General features: G+C 36.0%; 2 protein-coding genes across 2 annotated transcripts in view; one reads left to right on the plus strand and one right to left on the minus strand.

Annotated features, from left to right (window-relative positions):
- LOC129259561 (AP-4 complex subunit beta-1-like) overlaps positions 1 to 5057 on the plus strand; it is a 34398-nt gene extending 29341 nt beyond the window's left edge. The window contains exons 16-17 of the mRNA XM_054897842.2: positions 906 to 1032; positions 3476 to 5057. Of these exons, the coding sequence (XP_054753817.2) occupies positions 906 to 1032; positions 3476 to 3613 (265 nt within the window). The 3' untranslated portion in view covers positions 3614 to 5057. The remainder of the gene's footprint in view (positions 1 to 905; positions 1033 to 3475) is intronic.
- LOC129264708 (acetylcholinesterase collagenic tail peptide-like) lies at positions 3096 to 23405 on the minus strand. The gene is made up of 14 exons (XM_054902633.2): positions 23295 to 23405; positions 22324 to 22409; positions 21229 to 21331; positions 20490 to 20668; positions 19887 to 20018; positions 15066 to 15137; positions 14370 to 14441; positions 11539 to 11619; positions 10794 to 10890; positions 10125 to 10261; positions 9448 to 9714; positions 7599 to 7680; positions 7013 to 7115; positions 3096 to 6090 (listed from the first exon to the last, which is right to left on the minus strand). The coding sequence occupies exons 1-14, from the start codon at positions 23389 to 23391 to the stop codon at positions 5988 to 5990; spliced, it is 1611 nt and encodes a 536-aa protein (XP_054758608.2). The 5' UTR covers positions 23392 to 23405; the 3' UTR covers positions 3096 to 5987.
- Between the last annotated feature and the right edge of the window lie 1153 nt (positions 23406 to 24558).

A 24558-nucleotide genomic window follows, 5' to 3' on the forward strand; every position in this document is an offset into this window, starting at 1 on the left:
GTTATATGCTTATCCTGGTCGGTATGCAAATGAGGGGACTGATGACATCACTCACTCACTATTTCTTTTGTATTTTATTATCTGAAATATGAATTATTCTAATTTTCTCCTCATTGTCCTGTGAGACAAAGTTTTATTCCTCCCTGAACATGTGGTATTACCATTGTAATAACATCTTATGGTTCAGACAAGTTGGTCCTTATTTTCAAATAGGTAAAAATTGAAATATTGTATAATTCAAACAATAAAAAACAAAAGAAATAGTGAGTGATGGACATCATCAACTCTCTCATTTGCATGTCACTGATTTGGACATATAACTGTTTTGTGAAAATTAAGCGAAATTGTAAAATGTCACAACTTTCTCATTTTACATCCGATTTCGATGAAATTTTCAGCATGATGCTTGTTTGATTTTTCTCTATTGATTCAAATCAACATTTTTCTGGGGTGGACTTGTCCTTTAACATAGTGCAGTACAGTCGGCCACTTCCCACTTGTATTACGCTTTCTGCTTCCTCACTTTGCATACACACATCACTGTCCTTGCTGTATATAACAATATACATGTAAGTACCCCCTCCCCCAATTAAAAAAAAGAAGAAATTTGCATGTTTTTATGAATTAAAATGTAGGTGGGAGTGTCTTTCTACATGTACTTCAGTGAAGTCCTCTTTATTTAACAAACAGTGGAGAGGAATGTAAACTTTTGCATGCTTTTAGGAAATAAAATGTGGGATTGGATGAGCTAAGAATATAAAAATAGCAGGTGATCTGAGTGGGATAACACAATCACAGCTAATCATTGAAGTAGGATATAGGAGGGAATTGTTTGAAAGAGTATGAGCTGCCTAAATAGAGAAATTGTTATGCATAAACTCACTTTTTTTTCTTTTCTTATTCAGTAAAACGTTTGAAGTAGCTGAAAAGAAGCCTTCAGTGTTGCTTGAAAGGTTCAATGATATAGGATTCCACACCATGGCGTCCATGCCTGAAGATTCAGAGCACTGGAGAGCATTTCTTTATGCAAAAGTAAGTTCTTTTGTATTTTTTATACGCCCGTCCTAGACGGGACGTTTTATGGTATCATGCTCGGTGTCCGTCTATCTGTCTGTCCGTCCGTTAACTTCTCCTTGTAAACGCGATAACTTCAGTTTAACTAACCTAGGTTCATATAATTTGGTGTGTATGATACTAGCATGGATCCCAAGAAGCCTTTCGATTTTGAGGTCAAAGGTCAAGGTCACACTGACATGTTTTTATCTTGTCCTTCTGAAGTCCTTGTTAATGCGGTAACTTTGGTTTAACTTAACGTAGGCTCATATAATTTGGTGTGTATGATACTAGCGTAGATCCCACCAATTCTATTGATTTTGAGGTCAGAAGGTCAAGGTGAAGTCGCCAACTTCCACTTTTCTTGCTTGACCAATAACTCCATTTTCTGCGTTACAGGCGGGTATATTATGTGCTTGCCTTAGCGACACTCTTGTTCATACCTATCATCATCGGTTATGTGACATTTGCTCCAGCAACAATTGCTCCAATTGAAAGTCTGCACATTAAACCAAACATAAAACCTAACCTGCTTTAGATAAAGTAATCTAAAGACCACCACACCCTTGAATATTTCACTTTGAAACAGGTACCTTTCATTAAGACGACCTGGGCTCCGTAACACAAAGATTTGCGATTAATCACTAATTTAAAAAAAAACTTCTGATTGGTTCTTAGTCAGTCAACTGAGCAAAATGCGCATGCAACAATGATCTTGATAGGCTATTTCATTTAGCAATTAATCGTTAACCGACACAAAGGTTACGGAGCCCTGGGTTCCATAACACAAATGTTAGCGATTGATATTACGCCTGACTTACATGGCGATAGTACATTGTGATCAAATTTATTCAATCGTAAAGATATCCTTCTACATGTACGTTGATTGCTAAGCTTTGTGTGACAGGTTCCAGGTGGTTGTTTCATAAAGCTGCTATAAGTTATGAATGTCTTAACGCATGACTGGTGTACCTTTCTTGTGTTATGGTATATCCCTACATGTATGTATCTGACTTAGCACCTAAGAACATGTTCCAGTTTTGCAGATAGTCATGTGTAACTTTACAAAGCTGAATCACCAACCCACCTACACATATATAGCCACATTATCTGTCTCCTTCGACAGGTTTTCCCCTGTTAAAAATTTACCATTTTAAATTATTGTGGAAGGGTTTTTGTCTCGCCTGCATAGCAGAGCGAGACTATAGGCGCCGCTTTTCCGACGACATAAGGGTAATGAAGTATTACTGAACATCAGGTCACATGACCAAGGCCAAAGGTCATTTAGGGTCAATGAACTTAGAACATGTTTGGGGAATCAATATCGAAATCTTAACCAAGGTTAAGTTTTTGAAATGTTGTCATAACTTCAAAAGTATATGGACCTAGTTCATAAAACTTAGACATTAGGTTAGTCAAGTATTACTGAATATCCTGCCTGAGTTTCACGTCACATGATTAAGGTCAAAGGTCACTTAGGGTCAATGAACTTTGGCCATATTGGGGGTATTTGAGGTATTGTCATCATAACTTTGAAATGTTATTGATCTAGTTCATGAAAATTGGACATAAGAGCAATCGAGTATCCTTGAACATCTTGTGCTAGATTATGGTCAAAGGTCATTTAGGGTCAGCAAACTTTGGTAATGTTGGGGGTATTTGTGGAATTTTCATCATAACTTTAAAAGTCTATGGATTTAGTTCATGACACTTGGACATAAGAGCAGCAATACCCTCTGTGTGTTAAGTTAACTTATCATGTGTAATGACACAGAGGATGACCTGATGAATATATTTTTATATAATGTACATACTGTGATATTAATTTTCAGTGTTCTGATTATGAATTATGCTGATATCACTATTCAAATAGTTGAAAAGGTGATAATTCTCCCCCGAAACCGAAAAAAAAAATCCAAATAATTTAACTCCCAGGTCATTGCCATTAAGATTGACCTATTGATACCATTCTTTAATACTTCAGTAAGAGAAATTGTGTGTGTGTTTTCATTTCCAAACAAAGAAAAAATACAATACATTCATTTAGTTATATATATCCATCTACATCACAATTTTATTGCATTTTTATCCAATTACTGTACAAATAAAACAATACTTCTAGTGGTGAATATATATAACACATAAATATTGAGGTATAAAGCTATGTCACAAGTAATATACACAACCCATAAGTATGTACAATTTCATAATGGTGTGGTATATAAAAGTGCAAAACTGGAGTACATACATTTACAATATTAAAACATTGAAGCATATATCAGTAACAATTTACTTTGAAAAATGCAAATGTTCACTGAAATTTCCATTTTATTTTTTTTTTGGAATAAGAGAGATACAGATTCTTATGAGGGAGTCAAGAGAATATGATTTAATATCTTTCATCATATTATTTTCCATACAGATAGGAGGTGATCTGTTTCTCATGGAGACAACTGTGCATCAGAGATTAGGAGCATGTTCTTCTTGCATCAAGTCTTCCGACTCCAGCCCCTCATCCACAAACAAGGTTATAGTCCTTTGTAAAAAGGAATTCCTTTAATTTTTGCTATCAGTAGTGTTAAAGGGATGATCCGGGCTGAAAAGATTTCTAAATAAATAGAGTAAAATTCACAGAGCAAAATGCTGAAAATTTCATCAAAATCGGATAATATTTATTAGGTGGGCTGATGATGACACATCTCCACTTTCCCTTTATTACATGAAATTATACATGTGTAAATGATGTGTCTCCATTATTATGAAATAAGTTGCGGCAATAAATAACTAATGCACTTATCAGTTGTCAATCCAATTGTTTTAGTTTTTTGAATAAACCTAATTTCCTACAATAAAGAACAAGTGGGGATATGACATCATCAGCCCACCTAATAAATATTCATAAGAACATGCCTAGAACTGTTTCACCGGAATAATGCAAATCTTTAAAAGTCTATAACTTTGTTATTTGTTATCCGATTTTGATCAAATTTTCAGCATTTTGCTTTTACTCTTATTTATTGAGATATAGACATTTCCAGCCTGGACCATCCCTTTAAGGAGGGCATATTGTTCCTACTCAATTGTTTAAAGGAAATGGACAGGACGGAAGTGTGGCATGATTCGTAGGACTCTGCCTAGATGAGCAAAGAGTAACATCATCTTACTCTCTATTTTTGTTGTTCAATTATGAGCTATGCAATTTTTTAAATAATTAGGTACAGTTAGTATTTACACTATCTAATGAATAATAAGACATTTAATGGCATATAAAAGGAGGGGGTTGCATAAGAGAACATTTTCACAATTGTAATTAATCTTGTGAACTGTAAAAGTCGGAAGTGCCACAACCCCAGCATCAGTTCACAGAATATGGTACAAGCATTAGGATATGTTGTTTAACTCGATATACTGAAATACTCTTTAAAAGCGATTATCAACATCCAGAAATATATATACAAATATTACATGGAACAGCAGTTGATTCCAGATTATCTTTAGACAAAAAAAATTAATTTCTACAGAAATATTGTTTAAAAATATTCGGAAATAAATTTCGTATGGAAAGGAGAATCGTGGTATTGTAAAAATCATTTTAATGCAGCTGCATAAATTAAAGAGGAAATACTTCAGTAAACTGATAACTAAGGGTATTGCTAGCCCATTTTGGGGTCAACAAGTCTATGCTCTACAAGTACTAACTAACAACAAATGAATAGGTCTGTTTGAAATGGGAAGGATGCATATAAATAATTTTATTCTGTGTTTAAAGAGGTAGTTCACCTAGTTGGTTTCATATAAATGAAGGTTCTAAAAGTATTTTATTTTGTGACGTTACATGTACGTCATGTGATATAAACTCCATAGATGGCCTATTGTGTAAATCTAGGAAAGTTAAAATTTGTATACATGCTTGTCTGAATTAAGAATACAATCCTCTCAAAATTGATATTACATGACATGGGAGAACTGACTGATGTCCAAAAATATAAACAAAGTCTTTTTTTTTAAATAAATTTCCACAAGAAAAGCTTCCAGTAAACCAAACTTCAAATCAGGGTGAACTTAAATTCCTTCTCATTGCAAACAGATTGTGTTCTACCTACCTTGGATTCTCTTTGATATAAAGCAGGTGTATCAAATTAATGCTGGTCAGCAAAAAGAATAAGCACTCTTGAAAAAACTACCTCACCTACATTCTTCTCTTTCTCCATCTATGTATATAATAATGGGAGGGGGGTATTTGCATTCAACTATGGCAAATCCTTGTTTTTGACTAATTTGCCATATTTCATTTTCATATCCCATGAAAGAAAAAAATCTCTTTCTTGCCAGAATTTAAATCACACCAGTCCTGACTCCATCTTTTGCTAGGTCTACTTAAATGGAAGTCATCCCCATGCCAAAGGCAACGCAAGGCACATAGGAGTCAATATGAACATTTCTTAACAAAGACATAATCTTAAGCAAGTGACTGAGTTTTGTACTTATTTCCATCCTCAGTTGCTTTCCTAGAAAATCATTTGTCCTTTAATAGAAGCCATGATTCGAAATCTGCCCAATCTCTTTAGAGACTCCTAAATATGACAATGCTGATTTATGTCCAATTGTAACATCCTGTTCTCAAAGATATGTTTCAAGTTTTTAGTGCAATATGTGATTAACAGAATGTATATATAAAATTCATTGATTTCAGTCTGTTTCATTTTGAATTTTATATTGTTTACTAGAGCTGTTTGTTTTTGAAATATTCTATTTCTGAGGTGGTGGTAAAACCAGAAAGATAATTTAATAGTTGTTTAATAATGGTAGTTAATTAAACTTGGCAGTACTTTCAGCATCAGTTTTGGCCTTGTTTCACTGGCTCCTTTTCAGTGGATTTGAGGGCATGAAGTGATGAAGAATGTGAAGAACGTCCATCGTGGTGGTCTATGTGATCACGGCGTCTGTAAGTTTCTTCTCTTTCTTCTCACTACCTTGCATCCACCCGTATCAATCTGACATCTGTTTGTACATCGCAGAGAGCCAATCGTGTCGTATCTGGAGTATGTGGTGAAGAAAGAGATTAGGATGGATAGATTGATATCATTTGACAGAGGGAAAGATTGGGGAAATTGAGATGAATGCAGTCAGGAAAAATGAGGAAGAGACATGGAGATTGGTTAACCCTAAATAGACTGGGCTAGTTCACAGACTCTTTATAGGGATCTGATTAAATGTACTTTATGAACATTTCAACATCACATTCATTTTCTCATAAGAACTGTTTTCTGTATTTATTTAATATTCAACTTTTTTTTTTCAATGGTAATTAATTCATTTTAATTCAAAGGAAAAATAGGGATACATTTATGAATTTTGCCTCAAAACACTAATTGAATTAAAATTGTACACAAAGTCACCTTTTTGAGCCATTTTGGGTCTGTATGCACTTACAAAATATTGCGTAATTTCGGAACTGCGTACCTTGGGATCGCAATTTTGGTCTTTAAAAAAAGTCGAGCGACGTGGTCAAAATTTTTCATGTGGCAGATATATGGCGAAGGGGAGGCTGAATCAGCCCCCCCCCCCCCCCGGTCTTCTTAGGGTTAAGAGACAGAGAGAGAAAAAAAAGAAAGAGATAGGAAAAAGTCACCTTGATATTGGCAAATTAATAATGCTCAGTGTCGAACAGTTAACACTGACAAACCAATCAGGCGTGGATCCAACTGGATTTATAGACACAATACAATTTCAGGGGCCAAACTGTTTATGCAAATTAGTCGGCCTCTCAAAATTATTGTATCTAATTTGAATGGATCCGCGCCTGAACCCAGTTATCACACTTCCAATCAGTTCTCTAAGCAAAAGAGACTTGACTTGGTTAAAAAATTATTGGTACATCATGATTCTAAATGATTGTAAATGTATATATTAGTTTAAGATGTTAACCCTATAGCCATAAGAATGTAATCAAACTTACTTTGGGAAGAAGTATTGACATGTTTTTCCATCAAAGTCGGTTCCATCACACGCTTCAACACCGCGTTGACGATAGCCATCACCACAGTAGGATCGTCTACAATCTAAGCAATCAAAGATATGAGGAGAGTATGAGAGCATGGGAGGAGGAGGTGGGAAGCAGAGAGAGAGATTGGGGAAGGGTAGGTAGGACAGATATACTTAAAAACTTTTAGAATGGAAAACAGAGGGATTACTAATAATGGACATGGTAATTCTTGAAGCAATGCAGCTTTGCCGAAGTCAGGTCCACCTCTTTTCGGCAGGAATCCCACACACATCTGTTCATCTTAGACAAGACAATTGGGTTGCAGGAAAAACTGCATAATACCTTTATAGCAGGATTCCTGCAAAATGCTTTTGTTGCGTCATGTTTTTTCTTATTTTCGTCAGATAAATTTTGAGGATTACCTATGAAAAGATACTTGTCTGGTTCCAGTGGGCAAGACATATCTCTGACTTTTGATATCAAGGTGGATGAAACATGTACATCGTATTATCTGGGAAGGGTTTCAGTTTAGAATATAGTATAAGGGGTTGTTCCTTACCAATGCAGCCATCGTGGATGTCTTCATTCCCGTCATCACATTGTTCACCCGGTTCCATGATTCCGTTGCCGCATTCAACCTCCTGTAACAGATACATAATCGTGAAATCGGCCAATATGATTAACTGAATGCCTTTCATACACTTCAAAATCAATAAGCCTGTTCACGGTTGTAAACTGCGCACGAGCAGAAAACGGTCGTTTGAGATAAACCATGAAGATGGCTTTCAAATTCACTGACATAGGCATTTGTGATTTGATGATTATTCATGTATTCCTTTCAAAATATTCATTTTATCACATCCAAGCTGCAGAGTAATAAATAGAGCCTTCATAATCACTGGCAGAGGCGTCGATCCTGGGGGGGGGGGGGGCGATCGCCCCACCAATGAAAATATTGGGGGGGCAAACATCGTTTTGCCCCCCCCAATAATTCCGGATGTGCAAAAATAAAATTAAGATTGTAATGTTCAGCAAGCGAGATTGAGATACACAACTCGTTTTCTATTTCAAATCGTGCTCAAAATGTCCGCTTTTCAGATTGGAATACAAAAGTTTTCATTTCGGTAACAAAAACTCATACTTTTCATGATTAAATAGGTGAATAGAATGTCCCGTTTTCAGTTCTAACCCTCAAAATAACTCCCGCTTCGATTTGCAATAATCTTTTGTTGGATATATTTTGTTCTTTATAAAAAAAAAACGTCCATTAAACTGTCATTTTTTTCAGATCGAAATATCAAAATTTTCAGCTCGCGCTTCGCGCTAGCATCTCTTTGAGCTTTTAGAGAGAGATTTGTTCGTTTAGATACCAATCTTAATCATTGGTACCAAAAATGCTTAGAATATCAAGCTTTCAGGTCAGAATATAAAGAAATTTCAGCTTGCTCTCGGCACTCGCATTATCTGTGTAGTGAGATATGTATCCTCCTCATGAGTTACTATACTGTACAAACAGTCCTAAACAGGTACGCTTTTCCTGTTTTAAGGTCAGTATACTAAAAAATTTCAGCTCGCGCTTTGCGCTCGCATTAATTTGTTGGTGAGATACCGTACATGTCTGTATCTCAAGAGTCATATATACATATATATAATATGCCTGTGTGTGGGGGGGGGGGGTGTTTTGTACGATCGAGTGCCTTTGGAACGTTGATTCATGATTTTGCCCCCCCAATCTGAAAAATGGATCGACGCCCCTGATCACTGGTATTTGACAGAAGCCTAAACAATAGTTAAATGTGCCAAAGGCAGACAATAAAACAGATTTCCAAACTTTATCCCTGATGTATTCTAGTCACCTGGTCTATACAATGCCTTTTGTTCTTAGAATTTGAATACTCTACCGGTAAAGCTTGCGCAACATCTACATTTGAAAATGATAGTGCTTCTCCTAATGAAAAATCACAAAGGTCATTTGAGAAAAGTTGATCATGAGCTAACCGTGAACTGGCTTATTGAAAGTCTACTTTAGTGTGGATTTTTGTTGTTGTTGCTAAGGTGAGTATCTGGTGTTAGGCCTACAACAATATTAAGGGAAATTCAGTTCCACTTCTTCACCCTATAGATTTATCATCAAAGTTAGGACTGGAAGCCCCAAAGGTTAGTCTTCAAAACCTATATGGGTAAAACCCCAGATGAGAAGTTACCTATAGATTTATCACCAAAGTTAGGACTGGAAGCCCCAAAGGTTAGTCTTAAAAACCTGTATGGGTAAACCCCCAGATGAGAAGTTAATCTCTTGGGTTGAGCAGATTGGCAAATTCAGTGATGACCACAATTTATCATGATCTATCTTCTCAGGGTTTGATTACAACATCAGGACTGTTCAATTATTGCTCAATAGCACCAACCTGTCCCGGGATCAAGATATCAGTGTCAGAGCCAGAGTCGCCCTTTTCACCCTTCTCTCCTCTGGGTCCTTGGGGCCCTGGCATCCCCTGACGGCCTGGAGGTCCACGCATTGTCTTTACTTCCTGCAGAAGATCGGAGGATGCCATCAGACAGTTCCAGTTGGTGTTATCCCGGAAGTAGAGCTTCCTGTCGTCCAGGCGGTAGGCGAGGGCCGCTTCTTCGCTGATGCTGTTCATTGCGTTCTCATCAGGCACAATCAAGATGCGCTGAAATGGACAAAAGTGATGATCATCCTTAATGTCATTGACTTCATTACCATACTTTTCATTATATTCACTATTATCATCCTTATAATATTGGTATTCACCATCATAACAATGGTCTCATCTCACTTAAGCCATATTACTATACCAGAATTAGCTGAACTTTCATTGTCATTACAATCTTGCAAATTAAGTCATCAAGCCAGTGTAATATTTTTTATTACTAATACCTCAGTCACATTGGCTCTACAGTGGCCATACAGAGTCGAAAACAGCCGTTTTATTCATTTTTGTTCAAACCACCTATATGTAGCTGATACAATGTGAAAACAGCTGTTTTCTACTCGCCGTACGGCCGCCGTAGAGCGAATGTGCCTGAGGTATAAGCAATAAATTGAAATGGCAATAATTACCCCCTGAGTAACAAAATCTCCCTGGTCTCCTTTTGGACCGGGTGGTCCAGGGGGTCCAGTCAAGCCACGCTTTCCGACACTTCCTTGTATTCCTGGTGGGCCGCGGGGACCTACGGTACCAGGTTCGCCATTCTGACCTTAAATAGAAAGAAAAGCAATAGAATGTAACGAAAACATCAAGTTGTTTACAAACGTGTACAATGTATATTTTGAAAACATATAATCTCCATCATTAAAAATATCCATAGCTTTTTTAGTCCCAGAATAGATTGATGAGTTTGAGAGGTAGAAGTAGAAGAGTCAAAATTTCAAAAAATGCCAAAGGCACCATTTTATAAATTTCTTTGAAAGTGTTACACAGGGGAAACTGACCGGTGCTTCTCACTAATCAAAACCATGGATTTCACTGAACGACTAGTCAGAGCTGACAATTTAATCAGTGCTGACAACTTTCAGAAAACGCCACCTAGGTTCCAAAAGCAAAGTCACATAATAATGTTTTCTTTGGTCAAACTTTTACATTACTAACATCTAACATAAAATCTGTATTAGATTATTATGTCCATTATTGTTTGGTTGATCATTTATAGAATACACAATGTATATTTTTCTTTGCTGTAAAGTCGATTACAGAAACCCTCATTATTAAAATTGACTCTCATTTCTCACCTATTCCTGGCGGACCCCGAGGTCCCTGTGGTCCCTGAATACCCATCATTCCCTTCGGTCCCTGTGGCCCTGGCTCACCATCGGATCCAGTACGTCCCTGGTGTAACCAAACATATAAAAGGAAACTTAATGGCAAGAGCATGTTTTAAATTACAGTGTACAAGGAGTTTAAAAGCTAGCTTTATTGTTGAAGTACTCACCAAAATTCATGAGATTATTACATTGATATTTCATGCACATGTAAGGAGCAGAAAATAAATCAAATAGCCCAGGTCTTGACTGGCTTGTTTGTTGGGTTCTTCAACTGTTAAGTGCATGTTTTTAACAATAACGATGACATTGGTCTGGAGGTAAGAGTGAAGTGTACACTTATAAATCATCTGCATAACAGTGATAGTTAAGAAATGACATCTTAAATTCCGTCAAGACCACCCAAGTGGTCATTGTGGTACACCAGAAACGAATTCAACATGATTTCTTTTCAAAATTAATATAGGCAGCTTTAGCCTTTCAGATGGATATTATTTTAACCACTCCATAACTGTAACATCAACACAAAGGGCTCTCAGATTGTTTAACATAATTGTATGATTGACAGTATCAAAATAAATGCTGAGGATAAATCGAAAACATTAATTCTCCCATCATCCATGTCTCTCAAGGTGTCATTTGATAGGTTAACAAGTAAAGGCTGAACACAATGACACAGGTGAAATGTTAGATAGGGAGAGGGGTAGTTGCTTACCCTTCTGCCTGGACTTCCTATTGCTCCTTTTGGTCCTCTTGGTCCTTGCATTCCGACCACACCTGGTAATCCTATTGGACCCTGTGGAAAATAGAGAAAAAATAGTTTATTACTGTTCTACTTCACTTATCTTCCATGTAGTACTATACTGAAACAAACAGAATGCTCATTTCCTCCTCCCTCTTCTACTCCTTCTCCTCCCTCCCTCCTCTTCTTCTTCTACCTTCTTTCATGTACTCATCCTTTCTTTTCTTTTTCTAATTTCCCACACTCTTTCTGCTACTGTGTCAAAGATGGCATTTTGAGAATACTTTTTTGTTTCTCCCTCATATTCCAAATATACACTTAATTAAAACCAGTGTATCAATTTTTGACCACATAGTAGTTAAAGGTCAAGTCCACCCCAGAAAATGTTGATTTGAATCGTTGGAAAAAATATGGATGTAACATAAGAAAGTTATATTTATTTAAAAGTTTCGCTTATTTTTCACACAACAGTTAATTATATGCACAACTCGGTGATATGCAAATGATAAAGTACATGTAGGTGATGTCCCTCACTCACGATTTCTTTTTTTTTATTGTTTGAATTAAAGCATATTTCAATTTTTACAGATTTGACAATTAGGACCAACCTGACTGCCATTTAAAAGCAATGGTAATTCCACATTTTCAGGGAGGATTAAAACTTTTCTTACATGACAATGAGAAAATATGATTATTTCATATTTCATATACTGGTAATAAAATACTGGTAATAGTGAATGAGTGATGTCATCAGTCCCCTCATTTGCATACATAGCATTAGGTGGGGGATTCAAAACTTTAACACAGAATTTTGAAACTCATTCAATATGCTTATTTATGCGCAATTTTCAAAATTCACAAAAAATGCTTCTTTTTTTGTTGACCAATTTTGAATTTTTTGCTTCCATCTAGTAAAGCTTTGAGGTTCACCAAACTTCTACATAGAATTTTGAAATTTTTACTAAAACAATTTTTATGCTAATTTATGCATAATATTTATAAAAAAATCACATAAAATTCTTCTTTTGTTGACCGATTTGGATTTTTTTTCTTTCATCTGGTAGAGCTTCATTAGGTTCACCAAACTTCTACACAGAATTTTGAAATTTGGATTAGAAAATTATTTATGCTAATTTATGCGAAATTCATAAATCACAGAAAATGCCTCTTCTTTATTTATTGACTGAATTTCAAAATGCTTCTTCGTCATTTCAAGTCTGATTTCGATTATGTTTGCTTTATATGGTAGCATTAGGTGGGGGATTCAAAACTTCTACATGAAATTTTCAGTAGAAAATATTTGCTAATTTATGCAAAATTTATTCATAAATCACAGAAAATGCCTCTTCTTCTTTATTTGTTGACCAATTTTGATTTTTTTTCTTCCATCTTGTAGAACTTCATGAGGTTCACCAAACTTCTACAAAGAGTTTTGAAATTTTCAGTAGAAATTTTTTAAATGCTAATTATGCAAAATTTATTCATAAATCACAGAAAATGCCTCTTATTTGTTGACCGATTTGGATTTTTTTCCATCTGGTAGAGCTGCATGAGGTTCACCAAACTTCTACACAGAATTTTGAAATTTGGATTAGAAAATTATTTATGCTAATTTATGCGAAATTCATAAATCACAGAAAATGCCTCTTCTTTATTTATTGACTGAATTTCAAAATGCTTCTTCGTCATTTCAAGTCTGATTTCGATTATGTTTGCTTTATATGGTAGCATTAGGTGGGGATTCAAAACTTCTACATGAAATTTTCAGTAGAAAATATTTGCTAATTTATGCAAAATTTATTCATAAATCACAGAAAATGCCTCTTCTTCTTTATTTGTTGACCAATTTTGATTTTTTTTTTCCATCTTGTAGAACTTCATGAGGTTCACCAAACTTCTACAAAGAGTTTTGAAATTTTCAGTAGAAATTTTTTAAATGCTAATTATGCAAAATTTATTCATAAATCACAGAAAATGCCTCTTATTTATGACCGATTTTGATTTTTTTTCCATCTGGTAGAGCTGCATGAGGTTCACCAAAGTTGTACACAAAAATTTGAAATTTTGTCTAGAAAATTATTTATGCTAATATATGCAAAATTTACAAATAAATCACAATAAAATGTTTTTCTCCTTTATTAGTTGATCAATTTCAATTTTGTTTGCTTTATATGATATCTAGGTGGTGATACAAAATTTCAACACAGAATTTTGAAGTTTGAAGTTGTTCATATATTTTCAATACTCACAAAAAATACTTATTTATTTGTTGATTGATTTTGATTATTTTTGTTCCATCTGAGAGCTGCATGAGGTTCACCAAGGTTCTACACAGAGTTTAGAAATTTTGACTCGAAAATTATTTATGCTTAATTTATATGAAATTTATTGAATAATTTTTTTTTCATAGATCACAAAAAATGCTTCTATGTCATTTCTTCATCAATTTCAATTCTATATCCTCAATTTATGTCACCAATATAATTCACTTACAGTGTCAACTGGGCTGAAATTAAAATTGTGTTAAATTTCGTTGTGAGATGCCGGATGAGCTCCACATCATTGATGTGCTAGTTATACAATTTTCAGCGTTAGGCTTGTTGAAGTTTTCTCTTTTTATTCAAATCAACTCTTTTCTTGGTGTGGAATTTTCCTTCAATTATTCACCTTACACCTTGCCCCCAAATAGTAAAAAAATTACTTAAAAAGTCAGGATAAAGTGCATACTTGTTATACTACTTTTTAATGCTGCATGTACTCTACCTTATAATAATTAGTATATAATGAAGGACACTAGTACTAACCTCTGGTCCTTGTGGTCCCTGTGCACCGGGCATGCCGTCTGTCCCATCTAGTCCTCGTTCCCCTGGTTCACCCTATCATTTGATCAAAAAAAAAAATGAGTTACTTGAAACGAGTTCATTACCGCTGCCTTTATTGAAATTGAAGAAAAGCACTGACATTTAATTCAGTAAGTTCAGAGAAAAACACGACTTGCATGGAAGTCGACCAGCAACAATTGTTGATGGAAATGGACTACCACTATCATATTTTCCTCTTTATAACTTCATTTTACAAATGAGCAATCTTAATGTTATACGTTACTGTTATAAGTTTCTTTTATCAAGTGAAAACGTAAACAAATTATTTTGATGTATGTGAGATCGTGCATGGCTTCATTTTCCGAACAAGATTGAAACACCAAAATCGACAAAGCAGTTGCAAAGGTATTAAATACCATGTAACTTCAATGTATGAAGAGACTGATTATTTGATTTACATTATCATCTCATTCTTCAATTTCATTGCACCTTCAAATTCATTGCACTTTTGGTTTTGGATTTCGAAAATTTGATAGTGACCTCCAATAATCATGATTAATTTTATTGAATTTCCTGTTAAGAAGGTGAAGAGAGACATATATTCAAGTAAATCATGACAAGGATTATAAACATTCAAATCAAACAATTAGGTAAAGATGCAATAATTAAATCTATTACCTTTGGTCCTATATCGCCTGTATCTCCTTTTCTCCCTCTCCTTCCGGGCGGGCCAGGTTCTCCCTGCATACCCTGGAATGAAAGAGTATAAAAGACGTGTCAACAGGAATGCAACAAAAACATCAAAATAGACGAGATTACATAATAATACCTTAATTGTTTGTTTTATTTCCGAAATCATAAAAAACACAATATTTACACAATAGCTTACAAAACAATAATAATGATAATATGACACGGTTGGATAGCCCATTTCTGAGCTGTTGAGCATAACAGCTCTGTTCTTCCATGGGGACAATATATTGTGTATTTTTGAGTTTTGTCAGACGTGTATCAATCAGATATGATTATTTACGTCTGGGACCGACCTTTAACGTCACCATCCGAAAGACGTGACCAGGGCTCGAACCTCTGCATCAATTTGTAACTTCCCCGCATAGCTTGGATTACAGGCGCACGCCACAACGCCCAGTTAATAATTATACATAAACAATGGTAGCACAAAACATAAAATACAAAAAAAAAAACTCAATGTAAAATGTGGTTACAAATATCCCATAGAGTTATTGTGAAAATCACCCCCCCCCTTAACCCACACATCTAACTGTTGATTACCTTGAAAAATAAGCAAAATGGAATTATATGTTCCTAAATCGTAATTTTCATTTCATTTCCTTAAATGTATGGCCAAATCTATGACGGTATTGAATATTTAAGAAGAAAGATCACATTTTCCATCGCTTGCTTAGTTCGCTTGAAAGTTGTAAAAAAATAAGATATAATGAAAAATAAACAGTGTACCTCTTCGGAATTTCAGCCCTTTAAATTTTATGCCATTGATTACCCACACTGCTAGTTGGGAGAATAGCACATTGCAAAGTTGACAGTATAACTAATATGATTTCTTTGTATGCTCAGGAAACGCAAGATCTAGTTATCCTTGCAATGTTATTAATTCTTTCCCATTAATCTTCCTATCCATTTCAATCTTAAGGCGACCGCACACCTTACGACTGGTCTGCGACCCGATTTTGGAACAAATCGCATTTTGCTCATTTTCTGAAGATGTGAATGGAACATATCATTCTTTTTAAGGTTAAAATTAATTGAAATAATAATATTATAACAATTTTGAAGGATTGCAAGTCCTTATTTTGGTGTAAAGTCCAAATTAGTTTCAAATCGTAGCCAATCGTACGACTGCTATGACGTCATTACGACTAGATATTAAATTCGCTTTTATTCTAAGAAGGATGATAGCATAGCCACGAATTTGATCATAGGTATTCGTACGATGATTTAGAACATTACACAGTAAGATTTTCCAAGTCTCAATATTAGCATCAAATTCTATTACATTTTATTCTGAAATCGGGTCGCAGACCAGTCGTAAGGTGTGCGGTGGCCTTTAGGCATCAGTGATTCGTTTGCCTTTAAGACTCGAAACTAGCGTTTACGATGCTCAAAGTGACATTGTTACTACTATGATGTAAACATTTTCGATCATGAAAAAAAAATCGAGAACGGAGGGAGCAGTCACAACTTGTAAAAAAATTCCGCAAAGAAAACTCATCGAAATCATGGAAATTCGGGTTTGTATATATTTTTTTAAGTGCAAGGCTCTTAAAACTGTTTATTATCCATTCGTATGACTTCCTCAAATGATATTTTCAGTTGTCCGTTCATTCATTCGATACAATTAGCCTTGGCAGAGATTGACAAGATCATAAACACTTGTCAACTTGCTTATGCCAAAGTCGTTTCATCTGTGGCGCAATTTGCCGTTTTTAAAAGAAATTTAAAATCACACAACCCTGCAAAAAGACGAAAATACTAGACTATCATGGGTATAAGAAAGAGGTTCTCCGTAATTTGTAACAGCTTGTATATTATCAGGATATTGCCTCAGTTTCGGCAGGCAACAAAAGAGATGAGTGCCACCAAGGAGTTATAAGAAATGGAGAACCATTCAACACATTCCCTTTAAAAGTAACTTTGATGTCACAAGGATGAACTATGTTAGACATGTTTGGATTTTTCTCGCAGATTGTAGACAAAAGATTCCTACCTAAGTACAGACTCGCTGGCTAAATACAATAGGAAATGTGCTTTTGAAATGATTATCGATTTTCGCTGCCTCGATCTGTTTGGATATGACGAGCAGACACGTTGCTAACTTTTACGGGGGAAAGCAAAATAAATGTTGCAATATCTATTGAAATATGATTTGATGTTACTCTACCGGCCGCATGTGATCGCAACTATGGCACATAACATTACAAATATATTCCCTCAAACTAATCTTTATTAGGTGATCTGTCAATCGACAGATCAACTATTAATTTCGTACGAATTTTCTTTTTTATTTATATCTTTTTATTTTCCCGCCCTTTTCTTGTTGCCATAAAATCTCAAAATCTACATCATCAATTATCTTCAAAATATCATCAGATATGGGGACTTATCCTGTCATCTGTATGAAACAAGTTCAAGGTCAAAAGGTCATCGTGACGTCATCTAGACGCCATTTTGCAAATTCCCATTATCAATCATATCTTCATTATCAATTATCAAAAATTAACCATATATACATCACATTAACTTCAAGTCAAGGGTCAACTGTCCATGTCATCAAAGGTCATGTAAAGGTCACGACGTGCGCGTACGCGCGCGTCAAAATTTTAAAATGCTCAAAATCACTTTTTGACCAAAGTAGAGTATGAATCAGGTCATTTTAAGCATTTCAAAAATTTGCGCGCGCACACGGTTACGCGCGCGTTCTCGCGCGTAACGGCACTATGCAACATAGGATCGCCATTTTTTTCATATCAATGCACCGACAATATAATTCTGAACAATTTGATACCTTGATCAACCTTCTACGACAAGTAATAACGGAATTAGCCTCCATCAAAGTTTACAGCACGTGCGCGCGCGCGCACTAACCATAGACAATATATGTGCAAAAACATGCCTATACAAAATTCATTATAGCTCTTCAGGAAGTCCGTTGACCCCCAATTTCTTTTTCATATTCGAATAGAATATGGATGGGAGATATGATTTCATGTCACATTTGACCCAAAATTTTATCATGACGTCATCAAAATGGCGTCGGAACACAAAATTCCCATTTTGCTACTTATGACGTCATCATAATTATGCACATTTGACTCTTAACTCCATAAATATTGGCCAATTTTTGCTCAGTTTTCAATATGTTGTAGCTGAGGACATACTCTTTCTAATTTGATGGCTTTATTTACATTTAAAGGAACGAATCATCCTGAAAAATTGCAAGTTATAGAGACATGTCATTTTCGCTCATTTTGTGTGCAATCTCTATGGGAAATGACTTTTTCTCAAAACTGGATTTTACATTCCTCTATTTCGTGAGCCATATCTCCATTTCTTTTTGTCGGTTTTCTCTGAGCTTGGAGTATGTTGTAGCTGAGATTGTAAGCTATCGCCAACGTTGTCTCCATTTTCCGATCAGATGCCGGGATCATGCCCGTATTTCACTTGCAAAATTGGATTTGAGATCCTCTTAATTTGCTTATGTGTAAAGTCTATGGGAAATAGTGCTTATGTGTAAAGTCTATGGGAAATAGTGTAGCTCAGTTGATAAGGCATCAGACTTGCGTGCTTAGGGTCCAGGGTTCGAGCCCAGGGGTGAACATGAGATTTTTTTTTTTTTTAACATATCACAAATGGTTCTTTATGACCATTACAATGTATATAAAATAAAACATTGGACAATAAAAGATATCAAAATCCCTTTTAATGTACAATGTTCCTGTACAATATGTGTATGACCTACACTTTATCACACAACTTTTTCATTTCCCTCTTTTTCAAGAGTATTCAACACGTTCTTTTCATAAGAGAAGTTCAGTTTTCATCCTGATGATCATATTGATCTCAATAAACATGCTGATTGTCTTCCTCATCATGAAATCAGAGACAGATCACCTAATTCGTCCTCATGACGAATTAAAATTCTAGTTTTTATTCATTTTTGTCATGTAGAAGTGTTTGGATATTGCTAACATTGACTTAAGAATCGTCAAATTCTAATACATTTATAAAAGTATTACCATATCGGGTTACCATACCATAATTTTGCCCAGTTTCAGGCCATAGTAATGCTTTGAGATATATTTCGTCATGTGTTTAAAATTTAAATTTTGTAATCAAATAAAACTAGAAATATTCCCAATTATCTTCCTTTTTTACACAAAGCGATTTTTACTTTTCCCCATGAAACTGGCGGCATCAAAGGTAAACACCAAACAATGCACCTGTGTATTATTTTGTTTTCCTTTAAAAATTTGAAGCTATGTACATGAATTAATTTGCATTTCGTGGTCACTCCATCTCTAAAAACTCCTTCGATTCATAATCAAATCCAGTCATTTAATTTGGATTCTGTACTGTATATTCGAAAGTCAGTCAAGTGAGCCAACATCCCTCACTTTAAAATTTTTACCCCACTCTTTCTCTGCATGTCTGTATGTCTACCTGTCTGTTTTTGGATGAGGGATGGTGCCCCCAGCCTCTCTATTCTCCCTTTCTCCATCTTCCTCCCTTTTCTTTCTCTTCGTCTGTCCTTCTCCCAGATTTGTCCGGTCCCTCCACTGCTTAAGTTCATCGGCATTAGTCTCCATGTATTTATCTCTTATCGTTTCATTCATTGTGCTTTGTAAATGCAATCATGGTGCTTAACGAACGCCTCTTAAACAACAGTTAAGAAAAGAGGAACATAGACTTATCCAAAACACCATCAGAATTGAAGCAATCACTGAAATATTTTTTACATACCACGCATGACATGGTACACACGCCATCATCCGTGGTAGTCGGCATGGTAGTCGTCGTCGTATCTGGATCTGTCGGTGGAGGTGGCGGTGGTGGTGATGGTGGGGCTGGAGGCATCATGGTTGTTGGAATGAACTGTTTTATAAAATCAGAAGACAGGTTTATTGATTAATCACCCACGATAAATCGCACTTTAATCGAATAGAAGTCATATTAAAGTAGTGATAAAAACAAGTGGTTTCATTTTAGTTTTCACATAATGATACAACTGCAAAAATAGTGGTGTGTTGAGAATGGGGGAGGGGGCAAAAGTAATAATTGGATCACGAAATGATGGTGATGATAATAATAACAATAATAGTAAAAATGATAAACTATTTAATAATAATAATGATAATAACAATAATAATAATAAAAATTATAATAATATCAACAATAATAATAATAATTATAATAATAATAATAATCAATGATAATAATAATAATAATAATAGAATCACCCTGGAGAGAGAGGGAGGCAGAAAGATGGACAGTTGTCAGAGACAACGAAATTGTTACTTATTGTTATACTTGTACTTGTACTAATCAAAGCATTATATTACTTACTGTGTCGTTATGAAAATCAAAACCAAGGACTCCGGAAGGGGGAGGAGGTGGTATAATTGGTGGTGGTGGTAATCTCATTATCAAGATGCTAGAGCCAGAAGAAGATACAGTGGTCATTCCTTCTCCTTCCCCTGGTGTCGGTGGAGGAGTTGGATTTGCTTTGTGCCTTGAGTTTGGTCCTGAGCATGGGTGAATATGAGTTCTCATTATATCAACGTGTGAATGATTTTGTCAGACCCACTGCCACTTTCTACTTCGACAGTCAGCATCAGTGAAGACTGCGACACAGAGTCTTTATTTAGTGTGTCGTCAGTTCGCTGAAAATTTCCTTTAATCATTTTTATCACGGTCTCTTGATCGCATTCGGGTAAAAATGAATAGTTATAATAATTGAAAATACTGAAGTCCTGTCATGCTAATTTAATATAGTAGGGAGAGAATAGTCCGATGACCTTCAGCCAAGATTTCAAAATGTAGAGTGTTTTGGAGAACAAACGAATCCAGCAAGAGTGACATACAAAAAGTAGGGCGCTAACTGTGTGTGGACATGGTAGAATGTGATTTCAGAAAGCGGGCAAATTAATTGGAAAATTAAATATTTCGAGTAGGCCTATACATAATTATTTTCCATGACACCGTAGAGCCGCTTTTAGTGATGAAATGTACCCGGAGTCTCTGTAGTTTTGGAAGCAAGTTCTGGAAAATGGAAAAACAGATTTGAGTTGAGTGAGAGACTTACCTGGACATCTTGGGCAGCATTTTCCTGGGCTGATAATGGGATTCTCACATGTCACCGGTTTACATGCACTCCTAGCCTTTAAAGAACATTCAGATTCTCCATCCTGTAAGAAAAGTATTCAATTTAAGTATTGCCAACAGAGCCTACTGGAATGCAGAACATGAATTTAAAAGATGGTCATTATCCGTACGGTAACAATCAGAGAAGATAATGCCTCGTGATGTGGAAGGGGCTTGACTTCAGCGCTTTCCACCGCTTTACATTCTCTCTTATTGTTTAAAGAACATTAAGATTCACCACCCTGTAAGAAAATATCCAACGTAGGAAAGTATTTCAAGCAGATCTGTTCTTGGGCCTGCTTGAATGCAGATCATGAATGTTTACAGAAGAAGGTCGTTATCTGTACGGGAAAGATCAAAGAAGCTATGCGTCGTCATGTAAAATGGGTTTGACTTGCGCGCTTTTACAACTAGGGGAGATCTTTTCGGATCCAAAAGGGTGACACATTTTCGCAAGCAAAGTTTGACAATAGCCAAAAAAAGTCCTCATTTGTGTATGAGCGCCATATTTACAATATTTCCCGTGACTCTCCAGGGGGGGGGGGGCTCACTTGTGTATAAAGGACATATTTACATTAAAAATATTTACTACGACTCTCAAGGGTGGGGGGGGGGGGCACGGGCCAGAAATGCCCCCCTCTGGATCCGCCTGGGTCTAAATTACATTTCATTTTTTTTTTAAAGTCTAATCTCTTTTTTGTTTTCTCTTGTAAAAATACAACCCATCGGTTGGAAGTGGGTGTGATACTACGTTAAGAAAAAAACCAACATTCGCACCAAGATGACACCATTGAATGAACATGAATTTTACCAAGATCGGAGGAGGAGGAGTTCTACTTTGGTGATTTTCAACAATTAAAGTTGTAATACTGCATACTTAAAGCATAATTCACAAGTTTTGTGATTTTAAAAGTATAACAAAGCTTTGAAATTAGAATTCATCACAAAATGAATTTCTTGACGATTTCACCACTTTCCAGGCATCTTTTTATCAAAAAGAACAACTTCGTCGTGTTCGTTAGAACCATGAACATACCTTACATCTACATCTGATACAAGGATCGACCTGTGATTTGTATCTAGCTCCCTCTTGATAATCTTTCCCTTCGAAGTGGCACTGAGCTGTTTGAAATGATTTAAATAAAACACATGTAATCGTGACATGGCGAACATGAAAGCTTTCAGATAAAAACCATATAGCGATAACATGATTATTCATCTTTCAAGTATCCAAAAGACTTGGGCATACGTCTACGGTGAAATTGGGGCTAGGATTTCATCGCTGACCCGGGTAGACCTTACAGGTGAGGCAGACATGGTAGAGGGGAGGGCTAAAGCCCCTCCCCCAAATACTCGCTTAAATTAATTACTAAGTAAAATTACCTATAACTTTGGATATAAAGACATAAAATAATAATTACAAAGTTATTCAACAAAGGCATACAATCTGAGCTAGAGCTGTTTTCACCGACCATTTTGGAATACAAGAAAAAAATTTACCCTCATTAGTGCAAAATAACGCTAGAAATCTAAGACATCTACTGTAAGTCCCTTTTGTACAGATGTAGGATCGGGGAAAGGTGGTTAAAGCTCGAACTACCGAATCTCACTTAGATTACAATTTTGTAAAATCATTGTTTGGGTAGAAATATACCTATCGTTTTGGAAATATACCTATCGTTATAGTCTTATAGATGTATTTTTTTAATATTCAGGCTGGTAGAACAAAATTAGTCTTTTATACATATCATTATGTTAAAAGTGACCCTCTTTCTCTCTTATTTTTGCCTCGCTTGGTCTATTTTCTCGAAATCATTTAATCACAAAACTGGCCGGGCCCGTTTCATAAAGAGTAACAACTGTTGTATCTTTGCCATTATGGCAGCTACCATGGCAACAGGGCTTAGCAGCCAATCAAAATAAAGGTTACCATGGTAGTTGCCATAATGGCAAAGTTACAACAGTTGCAACTCTTTATGAAACGGGTCCCTGGTATAGATATCTTACCTGGCGATGAAGTATTTTCTATTTGAGATCGGCTGATCGATATACAGAACACAGCTATAGATAAGACTTGAAGCAGAATTCTCGCCCTTCCTTCCATCGCCCAGACATTGATAAACCTGCGTGTGTATATAAATACAGAAGAAGAGAAAGAACGGATAGAGTGAGAGAGTATGAAAAAGAAAGCAGAAAAAATGACAAGATAGAGGGAGAGAGAGAAAAAGAGAGAAGGGGAGAGAATGATAACAATAGAGTGGGATGTAGAGAGAAACAAGGGAAGGCAGAGATGGGGGAAAGAGAGAGAAAGGGGGGGGGGGTAGCATTAGCACTGATTCAAACTCAGAGAGATTCAACATGAGCAATGGGATTAGGGTGTCTATTAGTCTACACACTTAAGTTCATTTCTTTTCGAATATTCCGCAACTTGATTTCTGATAATATAAACATTGAAAATAAGGAACATTCTGTAGATGAGACTCACAATTTCCTTGTCCTACTCCTTTCAATTTTCTATCCTTCTTTCTATCGATTCGCTCTATTTCTCTTGTTTTCTCCTTCTCTTGCTCTCTGCCTTGCTATGCTTTCCCCTCTTCCCGTTCCCTGTCTTCTCGCTTGCCCATCCAGCAAAGAGAGCAAAGACCATTCTCATGTAGTTAGTGAAGAGACAGGACAAGAGCTGAGGAGGATATAGAATAACGGAAGGAGGCTATTCATGATCGGGGCTGGTGGCTCTTCAATGACTGCAACAGCCCTGATCAAACTTGTGAGAAAATATATTGAGCTATCACAAAGGCGTCACGCGTCTGAAACGCTTTCGAGAAGTTCCTTCGACGTCTCGCCAGTCTCCTTGGTCTCTAGCGATAGACGTCGCAGGATGATGAAGATGAAACATGTGAATTCACACGAACTGTCTTGGACTTACAGTCCCTGTGCGCAAGAAGGAGCTCCATATTCAAGGTTAATCTAAAGAAAGCTTCGTCAATTGTTTGCTTTTATGAGCGATGCCATTCCAGCATGCTTGTATCTTCCGCGTCTCCCAGGGTTCCGTCTAAACACGAAAGAAAGCTCCCGATTGCGACATATATTCACTCTCGAAAAAATTACAGGCTGCAACTGGTGGAAACGTCGACGGGAAACCATGGAGAATTGTTGGGGTCCATCCGAAAAGTCTGTGGGTCATAATCTGTCTTCAATCTCGAACAACCGCACATAGTCTCCTGGAGACGTCTCGCGGAGATGTCTCGAAGTTATCGTAGAAACAGCTTCA

This window comes from Lytechinus pictus, chromosome 1 (genome assembly GCF_037042905.1).
Source record: "Lytechinus pictus isolate F3 Inbred chromosome 1, Lp3.0, whole genome shotgun sequence".
Lineage (NCBI taxonomy): Eukaryota > Metazoa > Echinodermata > Echinoidea > Temnopleuroida > Toxopneustidae > Lytechinus > Lytechinus pictus.

Coding starts and splice junctions, on each gene's coding strand:
- LOC129264708 (XM_054902633.2), bottom strand. CDS start 23,391: ATGGAAGGAAGGGCGAGAATTCTGCTTCAAGTCTTATCTATAGCTGTG. Junction 9,715..10,124: donor GAGATTTTGTTACTCAGGGG/GTAATTATTGCC, acceptor TGTCCATTTCAG/CGCATCTTGATTGTGCCTGA. Junction 7,116..7,598: donor CATCCACGATGGCTGCATTG/GTAAGGAACAAC, acceptor TTGATTGCTTAG/ATTGTAGACGATCCTACTGT.